General features: G+C 36.5%; 1 protein-coding gene across 2 annotated transcripts in view; it reads left to right on the top strand.

Annotated features, from left to right (window-relative positions):
- PTPN12 (protein tyrosine phosphatase non-receptor type 12) overlaps positions 1–13,643 on the top strand; it is a 90,116-nt gene that overhangs the window by 66,999 nt on the left and 9,474 nt on the right. For both annotated transcript variants that reach the window (XM_046021220.1, XM_046021219.1), the window contains exons 10-13: positions 1,028–1,105; positions 1,244–1,342; positions 8,314–8,402; positions 12,077–13,053. In XM_046021220.1, the coding sequence (XP_045877176.1) occupies positions 1,028–1,105; positions 1,244–1,342; positions 8,314–8,402; positions 12,077–13,053 (1,243 nt within the window). The remainder of the gene's footprint in view (positions 1–1,027; positions 1,106–1,243; positions 1,343–8,313; positions 8,403–12,076; positions 13,054–13,643) is intronic.

Here is a 13,643-nt window from a genome sequence, read left to right as displayed (position 1 = left end):
TTTTAAAAATCTTTGGAAGTATATAAAGACTCTCAAATAGCCTGGGAACCTTTTTTTTTTTTTTTTTTAAGATTTTATTTATTTATTTGACACAGAGGGATCATAAGTAGGCAGAGAGGCTGGCAGAGAGAGACGAGGAAGCGGGCTTCATCCCAGGACCCTAGAATCTGACCTGAGCCAAAAGCAGAAGCTTAACTTGCTGAGCCATCCAGGTGCCCAGCCTGGGAACCTTTTTAACTCTTCTTCTTTATCACTCCAAAATATTCTGTTGATCACCAAGTTCTAATTGTTCTGCCTCAGAATTGTGCTTCAAATCTGTTTGTATCTTTCCTTTTTTAGATTCCTTCAGTAAACTTCTACCAGTTTCTCCCCTTCAGACTCTTATCTTCCCTGCTGCAAAGCAGACTGAATGTCAAATCTGCTCATGTCAGGGTTACCTATTGTAGTAGTTCTGATTCCAGATGTACCAAAGAATTGTTGGGGATGTTTCATAGTCTCCAGAGACATAGCTGAGGGATCTGTATTTTACCAGCTTTCTTAGCTGGTCCTTACATAGCCAGCCCAGGAAACAGTCGCCTGTGAAATGAGTTCAAGCTCTATTATGTTTACAGTCTGATTCCAGGTAGCCTTGTCTTCTTTCCTTCTTAAATACCTCTCCTTTTCTCAGTTTTAGGCTGTATCCACATCAAGTTTCTCAATTCCCGAAACCGATTATACATTTAATCTGCCGTGCTTAGGTGTATTTCCTTTACTTTTTACTCCACACACCAATCAGTGCTAGTCACAGTGTTTTTATTCCCACTGCACTGCAGTTACACTGTGGCTGGGTACTTAATTTGTTCACTTACCTCACTAACTTGATGGCTGGGGGTCCAGATTAACTTTCTGTCTATAATGCCAACAAGTGTCTGATGGATGGTAGGTCGTGCTCAGTAAATGTTTTCAGTCATCCAGCATGTATAGAAGGTCTGTTTGAAATGTTAAAGGTCTATATGAAAGAGTTGATGTATTAAATTCTTTGTTTTAGAAAATACCAGAGGAATTTAATGTATTTAACTTAATACAAGAAATGAGAACACAAAGGCATTCTGCAGTGCAAACTAAGGTACCGTTTTTTGTTTCACTTTATAGACTGTATTTTTTTTTTTTAATGCCTTCTTGGTTTGTTTTTTGTTTTTGTTTTTTTCCCAAATGTCTTTCCCTTGTTTATTTTCCCCTGTTTATCATGTCATCTCCCTAATAGGAGCAGTATGAGCTTGTTCATAGAGCTATCGCCCAACTGTTTGAAAAACAGCTACAACTATATGAAATTCATGGAGCGCAGAAACTTGCCGAAGGAGTGGTAGGTGTTCTTGGCCTATTAATTTTAGAAAACTTCTTTATTTTCTTTCTTTCTTTCTTTCCTTCTAGAAAACCAACCTTTCTTTCCTTTCCTTCCTTCCTTTTTTCTTCTAATTTTTTTAAGTAATCTCTACACCCAGTGTGGGGCTCAAACTTGACCCCAAGATCAAGAGTCCTATGTTCTACAACTGAGCCAGCCAGGCACCCTGAAAACTTTCTTTTACCAACATGTAATATTTAGCTTTTTAACAGTCATCTGTGTTTTACCTGACATGAGTATATCTGTGACAGTTGTTATTTTTATTTGACCTTGATTTTATTAACTCCTTTCCTTCTTCCTGTTTGCATCTCTCAATTGTCATGGATCTTTAATGACTCCAGTACAAGTTAAATAATATTCAAAGTAGAATATAGTTAGGAAGATAGATCTTATGTCAAAAATCTTTAGTGTTTCACATATAAATTACTTTTAACAAAATTAACTGCATTGTTCTCTGTTTTCTTCTACCCCCCAACCTAAGTAATTTTAAGTTGATTCTACATGAATTAAATTGTGTTCTTGGTCATGCTGATAAAAAGTGTTGTAGTTAATTTTGTACAGGCTTTTTTAATTAAGCAGAATTACAGCCTACAGTGAAGTCCCTTTTTGGCATGTGTTTATTAGTTCAGTGTCATTTTAGCCTTAAAAGATCTTACCGGACTTTCAGACTTTTTGACCTGACAAAAATATCTCATAGTGTTCTCATGTCTGCCTCTTTTTTCTAACTAGTTCTTTTATTTGCTGTCTTTCTGTAATCATATTGTCTTTGAAAGTATTGAGTTATTTTTTTGATAAAATTTCTTTATATTTTTATCCCTGAACCTGATAGCCATCACATGATAAATCAACTTAGTCTCAATAACTGAAGTAAAATGAGGAAATGAGTTGCAAAATTTATAACCTTTATTTCCTTTTTCTTCTTCACATTGTTTTGGCATTTTCCCAGACTATTTGTTTGAAATTTCTTGGTTTTATAAATGAGAGACTTGTTACCAAATGCAGATCTCAGTGTCTTAAAATAATCTAATATTGATCCATGAGTTTTAGGAACTATGTATTTCCTTTATTAGCCAAGTGATAATTATAGATTATTTTATAACTGGAAGTTTGCATCCTTTGACTTCCTTTACCCATTTCACCCACCTCCCATCCCCCACCTCTGGCAAGCGCCAATCTGTTCTATCTCTGAGTTCAGTTTTTTGTTTGTTTGTTCTTAGATTCCACAGATAGGTGAGATCATATGGTATTTGTCTTTCTCTGTTTGACTTCTTTCACTTAGTATAATGCTCTCAAGGTCCATCCATGCCAAGAATTCTTTCTTTTTAATGACTGAATGATATTCCATTGTGTGTATATGTCACATTTTCTTTATCCATTCTTTGATAAATGGACATTTGGGTTGCTTTCATGTTTTGGCTCTTGTAACTAAGGCTACAGTGAACATGGTGGTACATGTGTCTTTTTGTTTTCACTTCCTTCGGATAAATACCCAGAAATGGGATTACTGGATCATATGATAGTTCTTTTTTTTCTTTTTCTTTTTTTTTTAATTTTTGAGGAACCTCCACATTGTTTCCATATAGCTGCACCAATTTACATCCCCACCAACAGTGCATGAGGTTTTCCTTATCTCCACATCCTCTCCAACACTTGTCATTTCTTGTCTTTTTGATGCTAGTCGTTCTAACAGGTATCAGGTCTCATTGTGGTTCTGATTTGCATTTCCCTGATGATTAGTGATGTTGAACGTATTTTCATATATTCCTGTTGGCCATCTGAATGTCCTCTTTGAAGAAATGTCTATTCAAGTCTTCTGCCCATTTTTAATCAGTTTGTTTGTTGGGTTTTTTTGCTATTCAGTTCTCTTATTTCATAGGTTGCCTTTTCATTTTGTTGATAGTTTCCTATGCTGTGTAGAAGCTTTTTAGTTTGATGTAGTCCCACTTGTTTATTTTTGCTTTTGTTATCTTTACTTGAAAATAATTTTAATGCAATATTTAGTGCCTTCGAAGCTTTTAAGTGTATTTAAGTCATCTCCAGAAAATGATATGTAATAAATATTGCATTGCTCTTTCATCTTTGTTTTCTCATTACCTGATTGTTTTTAGGTTTTATTCCATAAATTAAACGTCCATTAGTCTGAATTTCACACTAGGATTATAATCTTGTTATAGAATGTTTCTGTCTGATACGTCAGAGGTTTACAAATAAGGAATAGAAGAAAGATGATACGCATGTTACAGGATGAGATGAAATACCACCTAATGGCAGATTAATGGTTATTTCAAACCTACTTTCTTATCTCATTGCCTGGTACATAGGAGACACCCACTAAATGTTTGCTAACTGAATTTAAAATGTTAGATTATGTCCTTGCATTTTAAAGCTGAATTGGTGACTGCTGGATTACCTCTTGGGCAAGATGGGTATTTCTGTTTTATAAAAAGGAAAAACAGTTTTCCAAGGAATCCATTCTGAGAAAACTGTATTTGGTAAGAATAAATATTTTGCCAAAGGTTGTATACTGTAGTGTCTGACACTGTGTAACTATATAACTCAGTGGATGAAAAGGGAAGGACAACTGAATAGAAGAAGAGATAGCTTTATCATTCTGGGTAATTTTTTGATAGTGTCCTCTTAAGAAATCTTGCTTTCTAGGTATTTCTGAATCTAGTTGACTGTTTTTATAGCAGGTTTATATGTGGTTGGAGACCATAAATCCCAGTCAGAAAAAAATTGGAATCTAAAATTGGAGAAAATCATCTTAGAACTGTGTGGTTGAGTAAAATGATTAAAAATCTATTACTTAACGTTTCTGAACCTATGCTATGAGAAACAGTTGTAAATATATTTATTATTTCTCTGACAATTTAAAGGTAAAGTTTTTAAAAAAACAGACAAACAAAAAACTCTTACAGTGTATGTTCCAGAATTATTTTCATAGAAATTTTGGTTGGAATGCTGATCAACAATATAAGACTCTATAATAAATGATACTTGTTAGAGGTATTTACAACCAAGATGACTTTCCAGAGTAGGAGATCTAAAAAAGTTTATTCTGGAATTGAGTAGCTTATTGATCTGTTTAGAAACACTTCAGTATACAAATATCTGTAAGATGTACATGCATGCCTTTTTATCTTTTATATAAAAGACCAGTTATCAATACTAGGATTTTCAATTCTAGGATGATGGAGTAATAACAACAATAGTTTATGTTATCATCCTTCTGTTGTTATTGTACATTTTCTTTATTTTTTTAAAAGATTACTTATTTATTTATTTGACAGAGATCACAAGTAGACAGAGAGGCAGGCGGGGGGAGGGGAGCAGACTCCCCGCTGAGCAGAGAGCCCAGTGCAGGGCTCGATTCCAGGATACGGGGATCATGACCTGAGCTGAAGGCAGAGGCTTTAAACCACTGAGCCACCCAGGCACCCCTGTACATTTTAGATGTGATGCTGAATTCTGAGTATTTTTTCCTCAAATATAATGTCCTTTATTTTTAAAGCACTTTGGTTTAATATTTATTTTGTTTTGCAGTTGGTAATATATCCTTAAGTATTGATAATTAGGTTCTGATCTTTTTTTTTGTGGCCTCTGATATGGATGTTATGTAGTAAATATTAAGACACAAAATTAGTGAAATGAGTGAAGGTGGTCAAAGGTTAAAAAAAATAGTAACTTTAGTAAGCTCTTCTTGAAACAGAAGAATATACTAGAACCTAATTTCAGTGGATTATTTAAATGCTAAAATTCCTTTCACCTTCAAAAGTTGGTTATTGTTTCAATTGGTAATAAAAGCCCCTTAAGAGAGCTATATATATATTAGGACAAATGAGAGGACAAAAGCTATAGTTAATAGTGTTAGGAGATATGAGTAGAGCAAACATTACTATAGGAAAAATAAGGAATCTAAGAAGAACATTGTCCTATTTTGAAGTCCAGTTGCCAGGAGGATTTGTTCACGCTGTGTAGGCAATGGTTCTCTGAGCTGCATTTCTATTCTACCACATTGATTTCTTTCATCAGATGAAATTCAGCATGTTCAAAAGTCTTACCTCCCCCCAGAGTTTGTTTTCCTCTTTTGGCCCTTTCTGTTAATGGTTCCACCGTTCTCTCATTTATCCAAAATGAGGAATCCTTCATGACACCTTCTTTCCTTTGTCATATTTGTTTGAAAATGCCCTTAATTTATCTTCTTACTCCCTTCCCACCTGTTCCCATCCATACTCTGTTCTTTTCTTTTTTCTTCTCAGTATCTTACCTATCTCTCTCTTGTTTATTTTTAAGATATTATTTAGTTATTTGAGAGAGAGCGAGCAGGAGCAGCAGGGAGGGTCAGAGGGAGAAGCAGACTCCGCACTGTGCAGGAAGCCCAATTTGGCTTGATCCCAGGACCCTGAGATCATGACCTGAGCCGAAGGAGGATGGCCAGCCCACTGAGCCACCCAGGCGCCCCTCTTACCTGTCTCTTAATGTCATTCTACATGCTGCCTTAATATTCTCAACTTCTTAATATTTTTCAGCTACATCCTTTTTTTTTTTCAGCTATATTCTTAATATTCTCACCTTTAAGTAACATCTCCACTTTCACTACTTTATGATTTTATGATTACCCCTTTACGTCCTAATTTGGTAATATTACTAGACTATACATCTTGGAGTTAAGTACCAGGTACTTTACATTTTTTGTATCCTTTCTAGTGATTACTGTTTAGTGCATGTCTCATATTGATCCACATTGCCTTACCTACTATTCCAGAATCCAAAATGCTCTGAAAACCTAAAGTTGTAGGAAGGAGGGGAGAGTGAAGAGAAGGGGGAAAAGAGAGGTGAGAGTGTTGGTTTGGTATTATACTCATTTGGCAGGAAAAACTGACTTGACTTGAGGCTGTTCGTATTGTACTATAAAAAATCGGTGTGTTTTACAGATTAGAAGCAGTTTCATGTGGTTAACCTTTATTTAACCTACTTAATGTGAATGTGTACAGATTCTGATACAAAAATATTAACAACTGTTACAGGACTGTGTAAGCAAATGATTAGCTTTATGATACAAAGAATGTCTAAATTCTGGTGATGTTTGAGGATCTAAAAGTGTGGCATCCAAAAGACCTGCTTTACCTGAGATAGTACCAATTTATATTTGCCTAGGTGTAATAATAATTAGTGCTCCCACTTCCATTCTCAAAGAGCCCCAATTCAGACAATAAATTACCTGGCTACCCTACCTTAGCAGATATCCCTGCAACAGATGCCTTTGTTATGGCTAGGTGGCTTTATTTAATTAAGAGTGAAAACATCTATTCGCATGTTATTGTTTTGGTCAGAGTAAGATACATATTAAGATGCATAAAACTCTTCTAATACATATGATTATGTATCAGGAGACAGGGTGCACTGAAAATTGTGGAAAAGCTGAGATGTCTGTTTTCCTTAGTTGGGCATACTTAGTTTAAAAAAAAAATCACTGGCAAGAAACAGTTATTACAAAGGCAGAGAATGTACTACGATGGACACAGTAAGAGTGTCTTGATGTAAAAAAAAAAAAAAAGGCAACTATAGTTTAAAGATAGCTTTTTTCTTCAAAATTAATCTGAGATGTTGGCAAGGGTAAAAATCATTGTCTTCTGGCCTGTTAACATATCCTAGCCAGATAAAACTGAGTTACTTCCTTGAGGGTGAAACTAATTCAAGGCAGTATTTTATGTATTTCATAACTCTGCTATTCACAGTCCTAAACACAAGCTAAGATTCTTTAAACTGTATTGACTCTGGAACATCCATGTTAAGAATATTACTGGTCCTCAAGACCAGCAAGAACAAGGAAATCCCTAAATTGGGCTCCTTCTGCCTTTTTGGGGTTTTTTTGGTTAGGGAGTGATACAAGGGCCAGATATGCTAATGGAGCAGGGCACTCTGTGGTGATAAAGGGTAGGACAAAGAGTGATTGAAATGTGATCTGGACCTGTTTAAAAGTACTAGATAGCAAGAGAAATCCCAAAAAATTGGGAAAAGTAAAAGATCAAAGCCTTATTTTGTTGGCTTTATCCCCCTTCTCTGTACATGTTAGGATTATACTGGTAGTGATGCCTGAAAAAGGTGGTATCTTTTTTGATCTTTATTTTCTTGGAAATCTGTTCCTTTATAGTAGCATTTGAAATGTGTTGAAAAGCCATGGTACACAATTAAGTTTTCAGTAACTGGAGATAGACCGGGTTTGTTTTTGGTTTTGTTTTAAGTTTATTTATTTTTTTCTTTTTTAGTAATCTCTATCCAGTGTGGGGCTCAAACTTGTGACCCCAAGATCAGGGCCTTTTGATTGAGCCAGCCAGGAGTCCAGACTGGTTTTTTGGGTTTTTTTAATCACTTAATTTTATTTATTTATTTATTTATTTCTAAAGATATATATATATATATATTTTTATTAACATATAATGTGTCATTTGCCCCAGGGGTACAGGTCTGTGAATCGTCAGGCTTACACACTTCACAGCACTCACCGTAGCACATACCCTCCCCAATGTCCATAACCCCACCACCCTCTCCATTCCACACCCTTCCACACACCCCCGCAACCCTGTTTGTTTTCATGACATTAAGAGTCTCTTATGGTTTGTCTACCTCCCGATCCCATCTTGTTTCATTTTTTCCTTCCCTACCCCCAAACCCTCCACTTTGCCTTTCAAATTACTCATATCAGGGAGATCATATGATAATTGCCAGACTGTTCTTTGATATTAATTTCTCTCATTGAAGTTTGGCCCTTATTTAATCTAAAATATAGAGAATATAAAACTCATTTTGTTGTTTGGGAAAATTGGCATTATTTTAAAAATTGAAAAGCGTAGAGGCAGTTTATGTGAAACATGAGAAAGGAGAATTACTTTTCTTCTAACTTTAATGAAGCATTTTTCCTCCCCTCTCAGGAGAATGAAATAAACACTGAAAATATGGTCAGCTCCATAGATCCTGACAAACAAGATTCTCCTCCTCCAAAACCACCAAGGACCCGCAGGTATTGTCCGTCACATTTTCTTCGAAAGGATATTTTTATTTTACCCACTGTTAATTAAATTCTGATTATTTCCAAGTTATTTTTATAACTCTTATCATTCTTTTGTCTTGGGTTTGGCATGTACATGGCAACTGATTTGTTACTGGTGTACTAAAAATTCTGTTGCACTTTGGGTAAAATCTCAGTAGTACCCTGTACCAGAGTAGTGAACATAACCGTGAATTGACAGTAGCTCATATTTTGGTATGTAGTACAATTAAATTTTTAAATACTCTATAAAAATTTCAGTTTTTGCATAGTGACTAAAAAAGTAATATTGTCAAAAATTGTATGCGCATTAAAGAAATTAATAATATTACTAGCAAAGATGAGTTTATTTCTCTCAGCATTTTATTACTTTCATACCAAACTCATTTGTAATAAAGTCAAGATATATTCTTGTATTCCTTTTATTTCTTTTTTCTTTTAGGGTAGCTGCTAGGTCAGTTATGTGGTAGTATAGAAAGAATATAGGTAGAATCAGAAAGCTTTAGTTTCAAGTCCTTTTCACCCGTTTACCACCTTTGAAGTTGTGATTAAGTTACTTAACTTACTTGATCCTGGGTTGGTTTTGTTTTTTTTTTAAAGTATTGTCCTAAGGATGAAATAAGATAAACTATGTGAAAATGCTACATATGGGACTTGGCACATATTAGATTTCCATTACATACTAGTTTTCCCATGATAGTGTAGAATTAAAATGGTGTTAATTGAATTACTTTTAAAAGGAGGCACAGTAGAAGATCTGTAATAATAAACTATTAGAATGGCTTATACAGGGTCTTATTTTAAGCAAAGATCTGCCCAAATGGATTGGCTGTCCCTCAAAGTAGAACTTCTTTTATATAGGATTCAACGATTTTTTTCCCCCTTAAAAGTTTGCTAGACATTGGGGTACCTGGTTGGCTCAGTCAGTTAAGTATCTGCCTTCGGCTCAGGTCATGATCTTGGAGTCTGATTATCGAGCCCCATGTCCCGCTCCCTGCTCAGCAGGGAGTCTGCTTCTCCCTCTGCTCCTTCTCTCTCTCTCTTTCTCACTCACTCTGTCAAATAAATAAATAAAATCTTTTAAAAAAATGTTAGTGTTGGGACGCCTGGGTGGCTCAGTTGGTTGAGCGGCTGCTTTCGGCTCAGGTCATGATCCCAGCGTCCTGGGATCGAGTCCCATATCAGGCTCCTTGCTCGGTGGGGAGCCTGCTTTGCCCTCTGACTCTGCCTGCTACTCTGTCTGCCTGTGCTCACTCTCTCTTTCTCTCTCTGACTAATAAATAAATAAAATCTAAAAAAAATAAAAAAATTAAAAAATGTTAGTGTTGGACACTATAGTGGACAGTTCATATGTTGCATATATTTTTTTTGTGGCTGGGCTTAGAATAAGTGCTATTTAAGTGTTTTAAGCCTTGTTGTAACCTTACATCAAGGAAGGATAAAGAAAAAAAAGTTTGTTAGTGTAATTACCAGTCACATTTGAGTAGCCACAAAAACCCACAAAGGGACACAAGGAAACTTGAGGGTGATGGATATATGTTTATTACCTTGATTGTGGTGATAGTATCATGGGTATATGCACATGTCCAAATGCATCCAATTTATACATAAAACGTATTGGTTTTTGTATATCAACTATACCTAAGTAAAGCTATTTTTAAAAATGTGAATTATCAACATATCCTGCACAGACTGCTTCCAAAAAGCACTTAGAATATTCTTGGTTAAGGGGTGCCTGTGTGGCTCAGTCAGTTGAGCATCTGACTCTTGATTTCAGCTCAGGTCATGGTCTCATGGGTTGTGGGATCAAGTCATGTGTCAGGCTGCAAACTCAGCAGGAGTCGGCTTGAGATTCTCTCTCTCCCTCTCCCTCTGGCCCTCCTCACCCACACACGCATGCAAGTGTGCACACTCTCTCTCAAATCAGTCTTAGAAAAAAGATTACTGGTTAAATAAGCCTGCTTGAACACATTTAACTCTGGTCCCTCCATGAACTTCCTAAAATTATAGTGAAGGGATATAAAAATGTATAAAGATTAAAAAACAAAATTGGAGAGGGGGTGGCATCAGATATGTCAACAAAATTATAGAAAGCACATGACCATTGAAAAGGGACTTAACAGAGAGAGCTAAAACTTGCTTTCCTGTAGGTGGGGGAAACCAGTAAGAACCAACATGATTTTCCAAAGAACCCCCAGAAAAGCTCAGAAATTGGAAGTCCTCCTTAAGGCTGGTGTGTAGGATGGGACTAAAAACAAGAAGAGTACTTAAGTACTCCATAGAGCATTTAGAGTATTAATGAGTTCATGATACCAGATTCCTTACATTAAATTGAGCAAAGGACTGCTTCTCCTTAACATCATTTGGGCACTCAGGAAGGATTTACTCTGGAGCAGTTGAACCAGGGAGTCTCTGAATTCAAGGACATCAGGTGGAGGTGATGGTGGGGTTTGTAGTGCCTTACTGAAAACAGGAATATGTATGCTGAATGGTCAGATCCTCCAGCTCCCTTGCTTCCAGATTGCTGGTGGGAGAGAATCTCCCTCTGGAAAAACTAACCAACCCAAGAGATGAAATGTATACTTATTCATGGTTGTGGCCCACCAGTGATTTGCAAGGGTGGTACTCTGTTACCATGGAGTTAGATGACCACTAAGCCACAGGCCTCAAGCCCTCCCCCTTACATAATATGTAGACATCTTCCAGTCATTTTTAATACTCCATTCTTTTTTTTCCCCAAAGATTTTATTTCTTTATTTGAGAGAGATCAAGAGAGTAAGTGAATGGAGGTGGAGTGGGGCAGAGAGAGAGGGAGAAGCAGACTCCCTGTTGAATGGGGAGCCCGATGTGGGGCTTGATCCCAGGACCCTGAGATCATGACCTGAGCTGAAGGCAGACACTTAACTGACTGAGCCACCCAGCCAGTTCTGCCTCCTGTATATAGTTCTTAAGAAGCAACTGAAGGTATGGCCACCAAAACAAGGAAGTGGAACTAGAAAAACTAAGATATCTTAGGACCTGGAAAACAGAAGGGTCTGACACAGGAGAGAACATCAGTTCTGTGGTGACCTAGGTAGTCAGTGGTACACACTGGAGCACAGGGCCCAAGGATCTAAGAGGAACATCTGTGGTATTGATAGTTACCTAGTGTGCTTGATTGACCAGTTAAGAGGAGGTGTATAAATCTGTAAGAAAGTTCAAAGAAGGGCTGAATTACTGATGATACGTAGAACTAAGCCATCTGAAACCCAAGACAATTAAAAACAGGAAGTTATATAAGAAAATATAGGAAATCATGGTGTTATCTGTAAGAATATCTGTAGTCATAAGATTGAATTAAATGTTACAGTAGAACAGAACTGAGATGGAAAAGATACATAGTAGGAAGACAATGGAGATAAGAAATAGCAATTTATGCATTTTGAAATATTTTGAAATTATGGAGATGAATCTTAGAAGCAGCTATTTAAGAAAGCTGAAACTTTTCTGGATAGCGGAAGGGCTGTGGGAGGAAAAAAAAATCTTGTATTTGTAAACAGTGTACATGTATTACCCTATTAACCATTAAGTTTTGTTTGACAGTTTATAATTTTTTATTCATAAAGGGATGAATATTCTTATTATGCTCTTTTCTTAATGTTTTTCAGTTGCCTTGTAGAAGGGGATGCCAAGGAGGAAATACTTCAGCCGCCAGAACCTCATCCAGTGCCGCCCATCTTGACACCCTCTCCCCCTTCAGCTTTTCCAACAGTCACTACTGTGTGGCAGGACAATGATAGATACCATCCAAAGCCAGTGTTGCATATGGTTTCATCAGAACAACATTCGACAGACCTCAACAGAAACTATAACAAATCAGCCGATCTTCCAGGGAAACATGAATTAGCTAGTGAACAGATGGATAAAAAATTAGAGCGAAATTTAAGTTTTGAGATTAAGAAGGTCCCCCTCCAAGAGGGACCAAAAAGTTTTGATGGGAACACACTTTTGAATAGGGGACATGCCATTAAAATTAAATCGACTCCACCTTGTATAGGTGATAAAATCTCTAAGTCACAGGAATTGAGTTCAGGGGATCTGAAAGTTGATGATGTTTCTCAGAATTCTTGTGTGGACTGCAGTGCAACACAGTCGAATAAAGTTCCATTTACTCCACCAGAAGAATCACAGAAGAATTCATGCACACCTCCAAGGCCAGACCGCTTGCCTCTTGATGAGAAAGGACATGTAACATGGTCATTTCATGGACCTGAAAATACCCTACCCAGGCCTGATTCATCGGAAGGCAAATCCTCAGATATCCACTGTCAAGCAGTGAAAGCTGTGAGTCTAACACCAAGCCCCACAACACCAGCTGAGACCCAGGATCTTGCAGATCATCCTAACAGTTCGCCTATTTTCAGAGCGCCCCTCAGTTTCACTAATCCTCTTCACTCTGATGACTCGGACTCAGATGAAAGAAACTCTGATGGTGCTGTGACCACGAATAAAACTAATATTTCAACAGCAAGTGCTACGGTTTCTGCTGCCACTAGTACTGAAAGCATTTCTACAAGGAAAGTATTGCCAATGTCCATTGCTAGACATGATATAGCAGGAACAATACATTCAGGTGCTGAAAAAGGTAATAATAACAGTATCTAACACTTAAATATTTTTATTCTGTGCCAGTCACTGTTCTAAGCACTTATCTATATTAATTATGTTTTATTCCACATTTCACTCTAGTACCTACAGCAGAATTTCATTATTTTACATACTTTTTTTAAAAGTAAGCTTTTGTATATGGTTTCCTTAATTTGGTTAATTGAATCACTAGTTTTTGTGTTTCCCAGGTATTTCAGTTGATGTAACTGAAAATTTTTGTGCTTTTTTTTTTTTCTTCCTGTGTTACAGTTTTTAATATTTTCTGTGGGGTCAGAGATTTAGCTCACTGAATAATTAGAAATCCTTTGGGGAAGATAGAATGACTTAAAGTAACAGTGACACAAATAATGTGGGATGGCTTGACTGGCTGTTTAATTTCATCCATGTTTATCACAAATACTGGTTAATCATCTTTTTCTGTTTGCTTAACTACAAAACACCTTTTAAAAAAATTCTCTTCACAAAATACTTGCAAATGAAGCTACTTTCAACTCAGATTAACCAAGAAGCAAAATTGCAACTACTTAGCAGAATACAGGAAATTTAATTCAGTCAGTAGTGAATGTG

Source organism: Meles meles, chromosome 10 (assembly GCF_922984935.1).
Source record: "Meles meles chromosome 10, mMelMel3.1 paternal haplotype, whole genome shotgun sequence".
NCBI lineage: Eukaryota > Metazoa > Chordata > Mammalia > Carnivora > Mustelidae > Meles > Meles meles.
The sequence above is the reverse complement of the archived record's forward strand: the minus strand, read 5'-3'. Positions and strand labels throughout refer to the sequence as shown.